Source organism: Hydra viridissima, unplaced genomic scaffold (genome assembly GCF_058129835.1).
Source record: "Hydra viridissima isolate aposymbiotic clone 2 unplaced genomic scaffold, HvirCarnegie_v1 scaffold_10, whole genome shotgun sequence".
Classification (NCBI taxonomy): domain Eukaryota; kingdom Metazoa; phylum Cnidaria; class Hydrozoa; order Anthoathecata; family Hydridae; genus Hydra; species Hydra viridissima.
Window position 1 is genome coordinate 11,144,802 of NW_028324309.1, and position 16,460 is coordinate 11,161,261.

At 27.7% G+C, this 16,460-nt stretch overlaps 2 protein-coding genes across 7 annotated transcripts; both read right to left on the bottom strand.

Annotated features, from left to right (window-relative positions):
* Positions 1-1,055: 1,055 nt before the first annotated feature.
* Positions 1,056-4,992, bottom strand: LOC145181570 (uncharacterized). 2 transcript variants are annotated; one of them, XM_090101305.1, is made up of 8 exons: positions 4,141-4,988; positions 3,945-4,010; positions 3,565-3,838; positions 3,225-3,413; positions 2,353-2,494; positions 2,107-2,226; positions 1,983-2,026; positions 1,056-1,844 (listed from the first exon to the last, which is right to left on the bottom strand). In XM_090101305.1, exons 1-8 carry the CDS (start codon positions 4,534-4,536, stop codon positions 1,516-1,518), a joined length of 1,560 nt encoding a protein of 519 aa, XP_089957431.1. In that variant the 5' UTR covers positions 4,537-4,988; the 3' UTR covers positions 1,056-1,515. The 2 variants fall into 2 exon arrangements, 1 of the variants encoding a protein (XP_089957431.1); XR_016456670.1 differs by lacking the exons at positions 1,056-1,844; positions 1,983-2,026 and adding an exon at positions 3,047-3,104 and having other exon boundaries at positions 2,106-2,226; positions 4,141-4,992.
* Positions 4,993-10,702: 5,710 nt separating this feature from the next.
* On the bottom strand, positions 10,703-13,180 carry LOC149883114 (uncharacterized). 5 transcript variants are annotated; one of them, XR_016456633.1, is made up of 6 exons: positions 12,660-13,180; positions 12,236-12,400; positions 11,855-12,045; positions 11,526-11,603; positions 10,995-11,296; positions 10,703-10,868 (listed from the first exon to the last, which is right to left on the bottom strand). XR_016456633.1 is itself a non-coding variant. In XM_090101212.1 (6 exons), the coding sequence occupies exons 1-6, from the start codon at positions 12,733-12,735 to the stop codon at positions 10,848-10,850; spliced, it is 891 nt and encodes a 296-aa protein (XP_089957338.1). In that variant the 5' UTR covers positions 12,736-13,169; the 3' UTR covers positions 10,703-10,847. The 5 variants fall into 5 exon arrangements, 4 of the variants coding, with proteins under 4 accessions (XP_089957338.1, XP_089957339.1, XP_089957340.1 ...); XM_090101212.1 differs by having other exon boundaries at positions 11,797-12,045; positions 12,660-13,169; XM_090101213.1 differs by having other exon boundaries at positions 11,526-11,567; positions 11,797-12,045; positions 12,660-13,162.
* Between the last annotated feature and the right edge of the window lie 3,280 nt (positions 13,181-16,460).

The following is a 16,460-nucleotide window of genomic DNA, read 5'->3' on the forward strand; positions in this document are numbered from 1 at the left end:
CAAAAAACCGCTACAAAACTTCTGTTCTTTTCAAGAGTTTTTTATAGCTCATAAAAAAAAAAACAAAGAGCTACAATCAATTGTTGTAAAAAAGTATCCTGGACTTTATTAGAGTGATATCTTCTGTAGTTAGTCCACTGTAGAGAAAGAAACCAAACTTTCTGGTATTTTTGTGGTAAAAACCCATCAGATATGTAAACCAATGCGTTTCTTTATAAAAAGGTTTTCTCAAGTATAATTCCAGGGTCAAAGACAGAAACTGTGCATCTCAAATTCTGTTCAACGTTTACTACGCTTAGCATTCCCAGCACCGGAAATTTTAATTGATATTACAGACGTTGGTGTATTTGTATTGTTCAGCATCGGAATTTATCTGATATTACAGATATTGAAAGACTGTTTTCAAAGTTTTTAATTTCCAAATTAATCCTAATTGACGAAAAAAAATGAAGAATTTTTAATTTTTTTTCACTTTAATTAACATGGACCAAGTTTCAAAGATTTACGATGTCGTAAACGACATCGTAAATCTTTGAAACTTGGTCCATGAAAATTAAATTATGAGTCAAGCGAAATATTCAAACCTAGCCAGTCAATCCAATTTTCAAAGCTTATAAAATTATAGCCGTTCTTAATTAGAATTTGATTCTACTAGTTTTAGGTTCTTTATGTAGTAAAATTTTCAGAAAGACTTGAAGACCTCACTTTTCAAACTTGCTTACTAATTAAAACGCCTGCTCTGTTAGAGTTTAGTTTTATAAAACTAAATGGTTGGAACAAATTAAAAGAGTTTAGTTTTATAAAACTAAATGGTTGGAACAAATCAAAAAAGTTTAGTTTTATAAAACTAAATGGTTGGAACAAATCAAAAACAACATATAAAGAAACAGTTACTTTTCTTTTTACTTAAATGTATTTACAAGTATTTTAAATAAATATTTACATTTGAGCTTAAATATACTTAAGCATAATAATAAAAGTTTTTTGGATTCAGTTTCATAAAACTTGTCAAAGAAATAGTTTAAAGATGGAGATTTTAGTAAACTTCATTTTAAAAAATAAACAGACTTTCAGTAGAAACTGGTCCAAAATTTGGATTAAAAATAATAATAATTATATTATAATTACAAAGTAAACAAAAATAAATCTATTATAGTATGTACATTAATTATTATATACAATCTGATATCTTATATAACATAGACAATCTGAGACAGTATTTGTACAATAAAAACAACTGTCAAGCATAAACACACCCACAGCAAATAAACACAGAGAACCACACACACTCACACAAATATTTTGTCATCACACAGCAGTATGTTGTTTGAGGATAACAATATAAAAACATCACTAAAATATGTAAAAATTAAAAATGAGAAGGGAAGAAAACAAAAATGAGAATAAAACAAAACGTTTGAACACCAATAGCCAATATGAATTGGAAAATAATTATTTAGTTAAAGCTCCATTACTGTATCAAGTAGAGAAGATTTTAACCATAATTAAATCTATTTAAATAAAAACAAATTTATCCCACGAACTAGCATCAATATTTCCACTTACAAAGGACCACTCTAAACTTTCCTGCTCAATATTTAAATCAGACCCATAATCATCATATTTATCACTTTCATTAGCCTTGAAAAAAATGCCATCATCATCGCTAAACATTCCATCATACCCTGATTCATTTGATGGTGTTTGATTTAGGTATGTTGAATTAGACTCCTTTAAAACGGATGTGTTTTCAGCTGTTGAGCTTCGATGTTGAGCTGAATAACTTCCATAAAGTTTTGGTAAAGCAACCATTGATCGTTCTGCAGTAGCAATTCGTTCTTTATCTAAAACCAATCAAAATCTAATTTTTTAAACTAACAGACAAAAAGCTTGTAAACTTTTCTCACTAAAGATTATTCAGTCCAATAATAATTTTAAAAAAAAATACAAAAAGTCAAAAAATACTTTTTAAAAGTACTTACTTTTCATAATGGTTAAATGCATTTCAACACTTAAGCTTGGATGCCTTGAAAGAAAAACTCAAAGTTATAAGAAGGATTCTAAAAAGATAATTATTTATGGAAGATACAATAAATAAACATTTACCATTCATAAGTTACTGTACCACAATATGCATGAAATATATCCAAGGCAATTGACATAATTTTTTTTGAAAAGAAATTCTGTGAGCTTAATGTCATAATCTGTGGAACTAACCAGCACAGTCTAACATCAAAAAAGTAAATCTGTTAAAAAATCGGCAAAATAACATTTTTTTATAAAAGCATTTAAAAATATATGGAGGATGCTTTTTTATATCTAATTTTAAGAAAATAACTGAAAGTATCTTACAGTTCTTTAGCATAGCAAATGATATGTTCTGTCATGTAAATATAGGGTTTCACAAACCACTTTGCCATTCGATAGAAAGTAACAGCAAAATACCAACATGCATCAAAATCATGTGCAAAAAGTTCTCGTGCTTCTTTAAGAACTAAAGATGAATTTAAGAATTCATAAATAGGCTTTTTTAAAATAGTAGTTGAGAGAGATTGAATAGTTAAAAAACCAAATGTATAAAAGAGGTTAACAAAGTTATTTTTATCTTTGTATATTTCAGAAAAATTTAAAAAAAACAAAAAAAAACAAATACTTGATTAGAATTTTATAGAGCTCAAAAAGTATATAACTTTGTAAGAGAAATTTGAGGCAAGTTGGTGAGTGACTTTTTTAGACAGTCAATAGTATCTATTTTTCTCAAAAATAAAAAGTTGCAAAACCATGGATTACACACTTAAATGTAAATGAAAATATTGACTTAGGTCTTCAAAATAACAAAATTTATCATAAAACACACAGTGCGGAAAAAAAGTTTCTAAGACCACACAAGTGCAGAGGAAAATTTTTTTGGCATGGAAAAGCTAAAACAAATTCTTCAGCTTTTAATAAAAGTTTTTAATTTTTTGAGACCTAAAAATTGTTAGGATTTAATATTAATAAGCTCATTAATTTCATAGATTTTGGTATAAATATGTTAAAGTCATACCAACAAACTACTTCATTCACTGTGGGTTTGACAGGACTGTAATCATTCATCAGAAATGCTAGAACAGCAAATTTGATTATGCACCCGCAAACACACACAAAAAGGATGAATTAAATCTTTTGTATATTTTATAGTAAATTACCAGAAAAGAAATATAAACAATATTCAGGTGACCTACTTTGATTGAGTTGCTCTGGCAGCACAAGGTCACCTAGTACTCTTTGTGTAGCAATGCTACTTTCAATGTCACTGAAAGAATCTTGTGATGTACAAGATGAGCTATCATCTTTACAAGAGTTATCCGATACAACAGAATAATATTGGGGAATACAAACTATATTCACATCCATTGTTAGTAAATGAGGATCTGCAATACATAAAAACATACATACATACATATATATATATATATACATGTATATGTATATTATACATACTATATATCCAGAGACACATTTAGGAAATGTATATGATCTTACAAAATATGTAAAAGATTTCTTAAAAAAACAACCACTTACAATGCATGTGCAGATACTTCAGCGCATCTTCAAAACCTTGCCTACAAAGCTGTGATAGAACATCAGGGCTCGGTGGAAATAAAGCACGTGACATGCGGTAAATATTACCAGCAGTTAGAAAAACACTTGTGTTACTAAAATCAAAACTTGATGATATGCATTTTACATCATCATTTGGGCAAATATCACTTTCTCCACTAAATGGAGAAACAGTTACAGTAACTCCGCTAAACTGCTGGGGCAAATTATCTGTGAATCCGCCATCAACATAATACTAAAGAAAATAAATTTCAACTTTAAACATGAAATTTAAATCACATAACTCTTATCTATATGTGTATAATTTTTAATCAAATATGTACTTTTAAAATAATTTGTACCTCTTTTTTAAATTTTGGTGGAATTACTCCAGAAAAAAAAGGAATAAATGAGGAACATGTAAGTGCCTGAGAGAGAAAGCAGCAATAAACATTTGATGTGTTTACTCTTAAATATACTTAAAATAAGAAAAAGTATTTCTAAAAAAAAAAACAGAACCCTTTTTTTTTTTTTTAATAAACACTTAAAAATACACACATCGACAAGGTCTTCATTATTCTGATAACTTGAAACAACAACATTCTTCCAATCAGATACTCTTGTTAATGAAATATATAACTTTCCTGATGCCATCTCATATGCATTAACAGGTAGACATCGTAATAATGTTTTTCGAATAGTTCTTGTTGGATCAAATGATGGACTTAGTGGGCCTAATGTACTTCGAGCTTGTGATGCTAAGTTCATTACAAAATGAACACATTCTATTAAGTTCATATCACATAGAAGCATACATGCTGCAAGTCCACCTGCTGAAGATCCTCCATAACATTCAATATTTTTTAAGAACTTTTTCCCATGTAACTGTAAACAAGATACAACTCCTACGTGATAAATTCCTAAAAATCCAGCTCCTGAAAACGTAAGATTCATAACCACAATTTGATTAGTACACTTTTTATGATGTATATTGTACTTGTATATAAATACCTATATTTAAAAAAACTATTGTTGATATAATAAACTTGACACAGAGAAAATGAGAAATAACTATGCAAACCTAGACATCACAGGTACTTGTACCTTTTACGTCTCTCCGATATTTTCATCATCCATATACAATAACACGTAAAAAAAATTTTTTTTTTTTGAGATCTTATAAGCAGATGACTAAAATTTATAATAATTACGTTAAAAAATAAAACAAGTTGGTTGAAAGCTTAAATTTGATGCTATTCGCAATAAAAAAACAACTGAATGCCAGTAATTAACCTAACTATGTAGGGCATGTAGGGTATTTTAATCACATATAAAATACCCTGTTTCTACTAAAATACATACTTCAATTATTACAAGTTTATTTAGTTGTGATTGAAAACAATCTTTTGCCTTATTAAGAAAGACCGAAGGCCGAACTTAAAAGCATAAATGTTTATCTTCCTTCACACACCTTCATGATACTTAAATTTGGTTAGGGTGTAAGCCTGACAAAATTCTTTATAAATATGTTCTAATTTTTCATCAAATAAAAATATTTATTAATAAGTAGTTTATTTATATTATTAATTATAAAAATATTAAAAATTAGAATTCTATTTTAAATTAAAAAGCTTTATTTAACGAAGTACTCTCTTAGTTCAAACATCCTAACATTTTATCTCAGGAATTTAATGACAAGAGCGACAAATAAAAAGTTTTGATCGTGTTCCGCGTCACGTCTATAGTTTCTCACTGATTCAAATTATTTTAAATTTGATCAAATACAAATTGCAACTGTACATATTAAAAGTTTATATAAATTCGAACAATTTATTCATAAATAATACCACAATACGAAAACATTAAAAAAAAAGATACAAATTTCTATATCATTCTTTCAGAATAAATCGAATTTTCTGAAATATAATTGATTAAAATATAATTCTTTACGCACAATTCGCAGCAAAAGTTGGTTTGACAAGTTTAAATTCAAACAAAATTTATTTTTGAAGAAAAAAAAAATAATAAAAATAAAACGAATTTAATTGAATAGCAATTCTGCGCAATGTATTGAAGGGTTGAAGCAAAATAATAAGTATGTGAGAGGTATCTCAATTTTTTTCTCGGGAATTTTATAAATTTTTTTAGGTCTAAATATAAAAATTGTTTTAAATTCGATTTATTTCAAAGTACTGATATAAAATTTTGCACTTTCGCTATTATCTTTGTTTTATTGTAAAATATCTTCACAACTTACATACGTGTAGGGTGCACGAAATAAGAAAAGTAAAAATTTTTTGGTAAAAAATCAAGCTGAATATTCTTAACTACATGCAGACTGGTACACTTTATAGTTTTCTATATGCTTTTATGGGTGTTTTTTTCTAGACTATTGAATCAATTTAAACCATTCAAAGTTTGTGTCATTCTCTCAAATTTTACGCAAAATTTGACTTTTTTCTCTTTCGACCAAGAAGTATCATTTTGGAGTATCATTTTACACAAGTATTTGACTTTTTTCTTATTCGACCAAGAATTATCATTTTGGAGTGTTTTAAAAAGTAGTCAAGTGGTTAATGGAACAACTTGTATCTCGTATCTTTTACAGAGTTGTATTGTTCCTTCAACCATATTGTTATTATTAAGAAATCATGCATTTTTTGGACTTATTTAATATCATAGTTTTTTTTACGTTATAAAGAAACCTCTGGCAAACCTTATGCCAATAAAAGCTTAAACATCAATTTTGTAAGCAATCAAAGTTGTCTAAAATAAATACAAAAAATCAATCCCTAGATTCTGCTGAAGATTGCTGTATCAAGAGTCATTTTGTACATAAGGCTAGACTACTTTACTTAAAAGATATCAAGTTTAAGTTATGCAACTCAGTCAGCTGATTGGTAATACCCATTTCTTCTTCTTTCTTTTTTAATCCTATTTTAAGTCTCGGAGGACGTTGCCGCGGCAAGTTAAAACGAAAAAAAAATTTTTTTCGATGGTCTGAAGTAAAATTTTGTTTCTTATCTCTTTTTGTTTTACAATTCCAAGTAAAATATTTTGTTTTTTTAGTTCAAGTTTTTTCATTGTATTTTCAATAATAAATACTGAATCTAGAGTTAACTCTTCTTCAGTTTGGGTTTTTTTTGATAGATCTTGTTTTGTATTTAGTCTTGTACAAAGGACCATTTATTGTCCTTGTACTTAGGGCCATGTCTTTAGGTACATATGCGGTCATAATCTTTATGATTTTGTCTTATTTGTTTTGTAGTAAATAAAGAAAAATGCCATCAATTATTAGTACTATTTCGATTTAGTTACATTTTTTTCAATTGAATGCTATTTACATCGGATGGCTAGGGTTAAGATTGGAAACTTCAAACTTTTGATTGAATCGTACAAAATATGTTTTTTCAATATAGCTGTTGGTATCATTTTAGATAATTTAAGAGCAAAGATAAACTTCTATAACTTGGTATACTAGCTGTAGTCAATGTTATAAAACTTTTTCTAGCCTAACGCTAGAAATGTCGTAATTACGATGGAAATGTTACGCTACAACTATTTCAGCGTGACAAAGTTTTTCAATGTTATAAATAATTTTCAGCGTATTGCATCGTATCGTAATCTTTTCGTCATTTGTTTCAAGTGTGTCATAAGATTTCAACTCTATGAGTTGAATATTTTAGATGTCTGTGATTCAAATTGGCGGACAAAACAAGGTTTTTGGTCTTGCAATAACAATAACAATTTATAAATTGAAAAGGTAATAATTTTTAAAAATTTTATTTAATTATCTAATATCATAGATAAATGTTTAACACTTCATCTTTTATACCAACTAAATCTTAAACTTATATTTTTTTAATTCATAATGTTTTGGTTGAATAAAGACTTTTCCAATATGTATGTGACTTTCTAATAAGTTCTTGATTCGGGTTGACCCTCCAAAAGTTGAACCTGAGCCTCAAGCCAAGCTTGAGCTTGACAATTTTAGCCTGTTGATCATGATTGATTCTGATTTCAAAATTACTTGTTACGGACTTATTTCTAAAATTCAAATTCCCCTAATCTAACAAAAATTTCAATATTCAAAAATTTAATTCACTGAAATGAGAGCCCCCATACTTTCATTCAAAATTTTACTTCAAATTTTGCCCCCTCCCCCTCCCTTGATTGGCTTGGGCCCTGCTTTGGGAAATACTGGAATAATTTAATGCCACCGCCTGATGTCGTCAAACTTATTGGGAATTCAAAATCGGTAGTTAAAAATAGACAATTTCTAAGTCTTAAAATATTTTTATTTTTCATTAAAAATAATATAACATAAACCAATCATACTTTTACCTTGAATCTCAAATGGCAAAGAATAAACTTTGTTTTATTAGTATTATCTTCTGTTAAAAAAGTTAGAGGACGCCACTTATCTTCTAATACTTAATCAAAACAAAAAAAAAAACATATAGATATTGCACAGCGCCATATATCATTAAGACAAAAATTTGAACTAACGCTGGACTTTTTGTCGTACAGTTTTGAGCGTGACTTACGATGCTTCCAGCGTAAGTTACGCCAAAAAAGTTTTATGAAATCGATTTTTTTGTTTTTACGCTAGAAACTGCGTAAACCACAAGCGTAACACGTTTATAACATTGACTACTGGGGCCAATGCTATAAACAATTCGAAGTTTTTTTCGAGAAAAAAAATCTTTCGTAAAAACGCAATTTTTCACGTACGAAAAAAAGTTCGTAATCTCGAAGAATTTATCGCTGTTTGTATTTTTTTCGCCCATTGCTATAAAGCATAAAACGTAAACGTCACTGAAATTCACGAACTTTTTTTATCCGTAATATATAGTAGTAATATAATAGTAATTTTTATTGTAACTTTTATTTATTAGGCCTACTTAATGAATTTAATTAGTCATTAAGTATGCTGTGCTGTCTATTCTATTTTTATGAATATTTTTAAATTCTAGTATTTGGTGTTTAAAAAATCTGTGTAAAATTAAAGTAGAAACATGAATTTAATTTTTTCGGATGAAGACTTAGATTTCGAAGTTGCAGAAAATGAGCTTCGCCACCGATTGCCTCGAGAGGTTGGTGTTTAAAACATTACTTAAAATTACTATATATATATATTTTTTTTAATGATTTTTTATCGAACAAAATCAGAAATCATACTAAATATGCGCAGAAATTATATTTTTGTTTTGTTTTTCAATTTCATTTTAGTTTAATGGTCGCTTTTTTAACGAAGATGTTTCTGACAACGTTTTTCGAGAACAGTATCGAGTACCAAGAGCTGTATTAGATTTTTTAGAAACTAGGCTTAAAGATGATTTGCAACATTATACTAAGCGAAATAAAAGCATTTCAGTACTTTTCCAAATAATGGTATTTCTTCATTTTATTGGCACAAATATTTTTTTTCATGTTCTCAGAGACTGTCATGGAATCTTTACCAACACAATTTATAGTATTATACAGTGTAGGAGAAGCTATTTTCAATGTTAGTGTATTAAGTTAATAAAACTATTGGAAGTTTTACAATGTCATATAAAGTTGCTTATTATTTTTATTTTAGTGTGAAAATTAAAAACTAAGTTTAGTAAAGAGAAAAATTGTTATCTTATAAGATTAGATTCGACAAGAGATCATAAAATGGCCGAATGATTGCTCCACTCTTCCACAAAAGTTTATGGAAATCGGAAGTTTTCCGTGCGTATGTGGTGTTCTGGATGGGTCTCATATACTCCTTTCTAACCCTCCTCAAGCAGATGAAGATTCTCTAATCAATCGCCATCATGTCCATAGCATAAATGCAATGGCAGTATGTGGACCCGACACGTCCATATTTTATGCATCGACCAACAGTCCAGGAAGGTGGCATGATGCACATGTAAGCCTGTCACTAAGTTATATTTTACAACTGTTAGTTCACTAATGCTGGGTATTCAACTAGTACGTGACATTCTTCGGTATGTTCATATTGAACATACTATTTGAACTATTATGATTGCTAATTAAAATGTAACTTAGACTAACTAATATAATGTATTATAATGTAACTTACAGTAAATTTAAATATTGTGATTTTACTACTATTAGGTTCTAAGAAATTGTAACCTATGGAACAAGTTTGAAATTGGAGAGCTTCCATTTAATGGAGCTGTAATTTTGGCTGACTCTGCGTACCCATGTCGAGAATGGTTAATTCCACCTTTTCCTGGTGATCCAGACGGAGCTCAAAAACGTTTCAACAAAGCACAGAGAAAAACTAGAAACATAATTGAGCGATGTTTTGGCATTGTCAAAAACAGGTTTTATGCTTTGAAAACTGGAATTCGTTTGCATAAGGTCGAAGATGCCTCTAAGCTTATCATGTGTGGATTTGTTATCCATAACTTGTGTATTCAACATGGAGACAACGGTAATGACTTTGAAGAACGCGAAGAAGAACAAGCTGATGAAAATCTAGCTCAAGAAAATCAGAATGATGGAGCTTTGAATAGACGATTACAGCTACTTAACTACTTTACTTAAAAGTATTGTTTAAAAATTCATATACAATTTGCTCTAGAGCATAGGATCTATCAAAATAGGTTGGACATGGATCATAGATTTGTGCCTAAATTAGTTGAATTAAAATTGGAAAAAAATTCACACAATGACTTTTTAATAAATGCAAGAAATTTTTATAAAATATTAGACCATAAAAATATATGTTTATATCTGTTTTTATATAGTATGTGTATTTTGTTTTTTTATAGAACACGCTTAAAAAAAAATTAGGAGATTTGTTAGCTTTTGTTGTTAGGAGCAATTCTTATTAAGAGTATTTTAAAAAGGTAAAAAATGCTTAATAGCATAAAATTAAGATATGATCGTATTAATATTAAACTAGATTACAAAATAAATTTAAAATATGAAAGATATTGTTTTGTTTAAATTTTAAAATCAACCACTAGCCAATGCAATACCTTATATATAGTTATATATAGTTGTGATGCTTGTATCTATTTCACATCGCAACAGCATTGGTCTTAATGTTTGTGTGAAGTTTTACAGAACTTATTACTGTAAGGTAATGGTGATAAAAAAAATGAAATAACAAGAACAATTTCAGGTTGAAGTTATAATTTTATTGTTACTAAAAAATGTAATTGGTCATGGCTTTACAGTTAAATACCTTCAAGGTGAATGTTTAAATATAGTTATACAACATTTTTCGAAATTTAACATAAAATTATGATGTAGCTCTTCTCTTAATGCTCAAGAATTTCCTCCTAAAACAAAAAAAATTTGTTAATGATAAAGTTATACTAAATACAAGCTACAAGTTATACTAAATACAAAAAATTTGTTAATGATAAAGTCATACTAAATATTATTACAAATTAATTTTAAAATACCGTTTCTGTATTTACAAAATGTTGCTGGTTTGAAGGTTGCAATTTCTCATTCATTAGCTTTGTTGCTGTTGTGTAATATATTGTTAAAGCCTTTTCTTTTCGAATTTGCTGTTGTCTGAGAGCAGCGTCCAATTTCAGAAGTTTTACTCTTAATTCTTGTTCTTTTTTTAATCTTTCTTTTTCTAACCGTAAAACACTTACTTTCAATTTTTTAAAACTTCCATCTACCAGGAGACTTTCTCTAGCTTGTTTTCTTTTTAATTTTTTTAATGCCCCCCTTGATGGTTTATTTTGAATTGAATCTAAAATTTAATTCTAGGTGTCAAAACAAGATCAGTTAACTAAAATAATAAGAAAGGTGGTTTAGATTCCTTTAAAAATAAGAAGTTTTTAATGGTTTTGGAAATACTAGTTGTGTAAAAATTAAGCACAAATTGATGTTGTCTGTTATATAATTATAAGTCTAAAACCTACAATTAACTAAATTAAACAACTGAGATTTTAAAAAAATTAATTTATAAATTGCATTACCTTGAAGTATCTGACAACTGTCACTAACAAGAGTGGTATTGTCTAAATTAGGGGAGGACATACAATCAAATCTTGCATCTAATATAAACAATCAATTAACTCTATAAACTATAGAAATAGAAATATATATATATATATATATATATATATATATATATATATATATATATATATATATATATATATATATATATATATATATATATATATATATATATATATATATATGTATTTTAACACAACTAATCTTAACCAACAAAGAAAAATATACCAGACATAGACGAAATAAAAGAAGCTGTATCAGAAGATTGTTTCAAAGTAAAGTTTACTTCTTTACTTGATGAAGAAAGGGTGGCAGTGGGAGTGGAAAGTTGGTTGGGAGTGGATGACAATGCATCATCTGTTGTACAAAAAGAGATATTAAAATCAGGAACATCGATTCCAGATACATTTATTGACTTCCTGTCAATAATGTCTAAAACAACATTATCTAATTCTGTTAGTTGTCTCCCTGCAGCACCTTAAAAAAAAAAAAATTACATATATATATTTGTATATAATATATATATATACAAAAATATTTAATTATATATATATATATATATATATATATATATATATATATATATATATATATATATATATATATATATATACATATACACACACACAGACATATATAAATATATATATATATAACAAAACTATACCTGTTTTTAGACTCTTAGCAAAATTTTGCATTGTAGCTCTTCGCAAATAATCCCACTCTCTACTACGTAGATGGTTGATATCTTCAATTTTTGCCCCTAAACTATTTAAATGTGACATTATGTCTTCCCAAATTCTATTTCTATGCCTCATAGTAATAGATGGACCTAAAAGTAGATGAAATAAATAATCAATATATAGTATAATATAGTCTTATATAGCAAAATACTAAATATTCTATAATAATATATTATTTTATAATAGGAATCATACCTAAAAAAGCTTACCTATATATATATATATATATATATATATATATATATATATATATATATATATATATATATATATATATATATATATATATATAAAATATAATGCAATTATACATATTTTTATTTAAATAGTTTGCTAATTAAAACATACCAAGCTTCCCAAGAAGAACCTCTTTGTTTTCTCTAATCTTTATTGCTAGTATCATTTTAAGTTCTTTAGACAGCATTTTATTTTGTTGTGTATTTGTGTATTATTTTGTTGTGTATTTGTGTATTATATGGCATATTTGTTGACTATTTATACTTTTTTTTAGTCAAACATTATGAAAAATTTGTTTAACCAAAATTACTATCGAAAACCTAACAAGGAAAAACAACAAGGAACTGAATAATCGATTAAATGCAGATTTTAAGTAATTAGTTTATTATGGAGTTACCAAAATCCTTTTCAGTTTTATCTATAAAATATCTACATAAAAACACAAACAAAGAATGTTCAATGATTTTGAAGCGCTAACGTTGTTCCAGCAATGGCCGCCAAAAATCACGAAGAAAATATCTAAAATTGAGATCAAAAATCTATCTGAAGTTTTTTTTCGAAAAAACGCATTTTTTATCTGAAAAGGCGATTCCCTTGTTCGTTTATAGCATTGGATTTAAAAACGAAGTTTTTATCTTAAAAACGGAATTTTTTGAATGTTTATAGCAATGGACTTTTTTTTTCTTCGCTTTTTACGGTAAAAACTTCGTGTTTTACGGAAAAAACTTCGTTTTTTATGTTTATAGCATTGGCCCCTGGTGGCCTAGGTACAATTAGAAATGAACTCATTTTACGGAATTTCATATTTTAGGTAATTACATTGATATCAATATTAATTGGAAATAAATCAGAAGTAATTGGTATGATGTAATTGGTATGATGTAATCATATCAAAAATCTGGCCCAAGGTACATTAACCCTATATTGCATATTGTGTCTTTAAGTTAACAAACCATATATATATCTATTGCATACTGTAAATCGAGAGCAACAATTGTTGATTTGCTATAGTTATTTCAAAAGATGTTTTTTAGGGTTTTGTAAAGTGATAAGTCAGCTATTTTTAATGTTTTCATCAAGTATGCCAGTGTTTTGATTGAGGTAGAGGAAGAAGTTGCGAATTTTTTATATCCCTTTTAAAATTTGAATTTTTACAACCAAAAAAGAATATAAGCTCAAGTTAAAAATTCTGAATCGTATGGTTTGATATCTACATCATTACATTAAGTTGTTTTGAAATAATTGGTTGAATTATAAGTCAGAAATAATTACTTTTGTGTTTGTGTCTTTAAAGCAACAATATGAATTGAATATAACGTGCGTGTAATTGATGCGTAGAATAATGTTAACATGCAAATATGTTTAGAATAAATCATTTCTAAAAATAGAAACTGTGTTATATGATATACAGGTGACTAATGCTTTTAATTGTCGTTTTTATGTTTTAGTATCATTTGGGTACATTGTTTTATAAATTCTTGTTTTATAAATTCTACGAATCAATTACACGCACGTTATATATATATATATATATATATATATATATATATATATATATATATATATATATATATATATATATATATATATATATATATATATATATATATATATATATATATATATATATATGTATATATATATGCATATAAATACACAAGCTATATACACATGGCACAAGCTATTCTTTGACAATTGGTACACTGGATTGGAACTGGTGAAAACACTTTACAATCAAGGCATAGCATGCACAGGAACAGTGCGTACAAACAGACTCCCAAATGTCAACCTGCCCACTGATGGTGAATTAAAAAAAGAAGGCAGAGGTTCAACTGCCATCAGGGTTACTACAGTTGATAATGTTGAACTTCGTGTTATCAAATGGTTCGATAACAGGGGTGTTGCATTGCTAACAACCTATGAGGGGGTGAATCCAATAACCATTGTTAATTGCTGGGATAGAAAATCCAAGAGATTTGTTCAAGTCAAACGACCATCTATTGTTACTACGTACAACAAATATATGGGTGGAGTAGATCTCCTTGATGGCATGCTGAGTCTTTACAAAATCCATATTCGATCCAAAAAGTGGTATCACAAACTCATTTGGCATTTTCTTGACTTGATTGTAGTGCAAGCATGGATACTCTATTGTAGAGACATGAAAAGGGTACAAGCTTTAAAGAAAAATATTCTTCAACTACGCATATTTAAACTAAAAATTGCAAATTGCTTAGTCCAGTCTAATAAGGTTTTAAATAGGCGAGGACGACCATCCATTTCTGTTGACCATCTTCATAGAGCAAAAAAGAGAAGAGGTCCTGCTGCAAACATACCTGAGCCATCCACTAGAAAAGATAATATTGGTCATTTTCCTTCTTTCATAGATAAAAAGGGTCGTTGTAAATACCCAGGCTGCACTGGAATAACAAAGGTTTTTTGTGAGAAGTGTAAAGTTCATTTATGCTTTACATCTAATTCCAATTGTTTTCGAAAGTTTCACGAGTAATCTGTGAAAACTAACTTCAGTTTAAATTGTTTTTGCTTATATTTTGATTAAACTTGATTGTTGAATATAATAAAGAAGCAAAAAAAAAAAAGAGTTTTTGTTATTTTAACTTTTGCTATACTAGAGTTATACCAGATTCGATCCAGGTTGAGCAAGTTAAATTTTTAAACACAATTATTATGTAATTTATTGTATTTTTGAATTCTTGAATAAGTTTGTGGCTAGTTAATGATAATAACTTCTTTTGATACATTATTCTTTGACAGTGTAATTGTTTTAAATTATTATCATCACTGCATATTGTTGCCTTAAAGCAACAAAGCCCAAAAAACCTAATTCATGAGGTACAAACTTTTTTTTGATAACTCTTAGTTTTCTTGGACCTAAATGAACGTTTTTATAGGTTTTTTAATTTTTTAAATCATATCTCGGATAAATCATGCAATATAGGGTTAATCTCCCATAAATAGGTTTTTAACTTAGAAATTTCTTAAAACCCAACCACAACTATTTTTAGTTGTCATATTCATTAACATATGTTCATTAACATGTTCATTAAGATATGGCCATAATGCCTTTTAGAGGAAAATTTTAATGAATGTAAAATACGAAAAATGTAATACATTAAATAGTAGTAAGGTACAGTAAAAAAAGTCAGATCAACATCAAACAAGGTACTGATATCTAGATGATCCATGACCAAAATAAAAATATTTTCATTTAAATGGAAAAAATCCAGTACATTTAAAACTATTAACAATAATATTTGGTACAAAAACACGAGGATAAGCTTAATCATCAAGGCAAGATATATCATAAATTATAACCAGTTTTCCAGCATTTCCTGGAGATATTATCCAATTATTCATGGCATTGTTATAAAAAAATTTCAAATGAGCCAAAAACAGCATTTTTTAGGTTGTGTGAGGATGAAACATCATTAAAATTGTGCCTGATTTTTTAGTTAACTCAATAATAGAAATGTTAATACAACTTTAATGGTTATTTTTAATAAAAAACTGGTTCTACCAAAGGTTAAACATTACTGATAAAATGATCAAAAAATTGCAGAAAAGTGACTTCATTTGACCATCTCAATGATATATATTAACTAGATATTTAACTCGCGCTTCACTGAGGAAGCGCGAGTTAAATATCTAGTTAATATATATCATTGAGATGGTCAAACTTACTTGAGTTTAGGAAATAAAATTGATATATATTAACTAGATATATATATTAACTAGATGATATATATTGACTAGATGATATATATTAACTAGATATCTAACTCGCGCTTCCTCAGTGAAGCACAAGTTAGATATCTAGTTAATATATATCATTGAGATGGTCAAACTTACTTGAGTTTAACTACTTGAGTTTAGGAAATAAAAACTTATAGA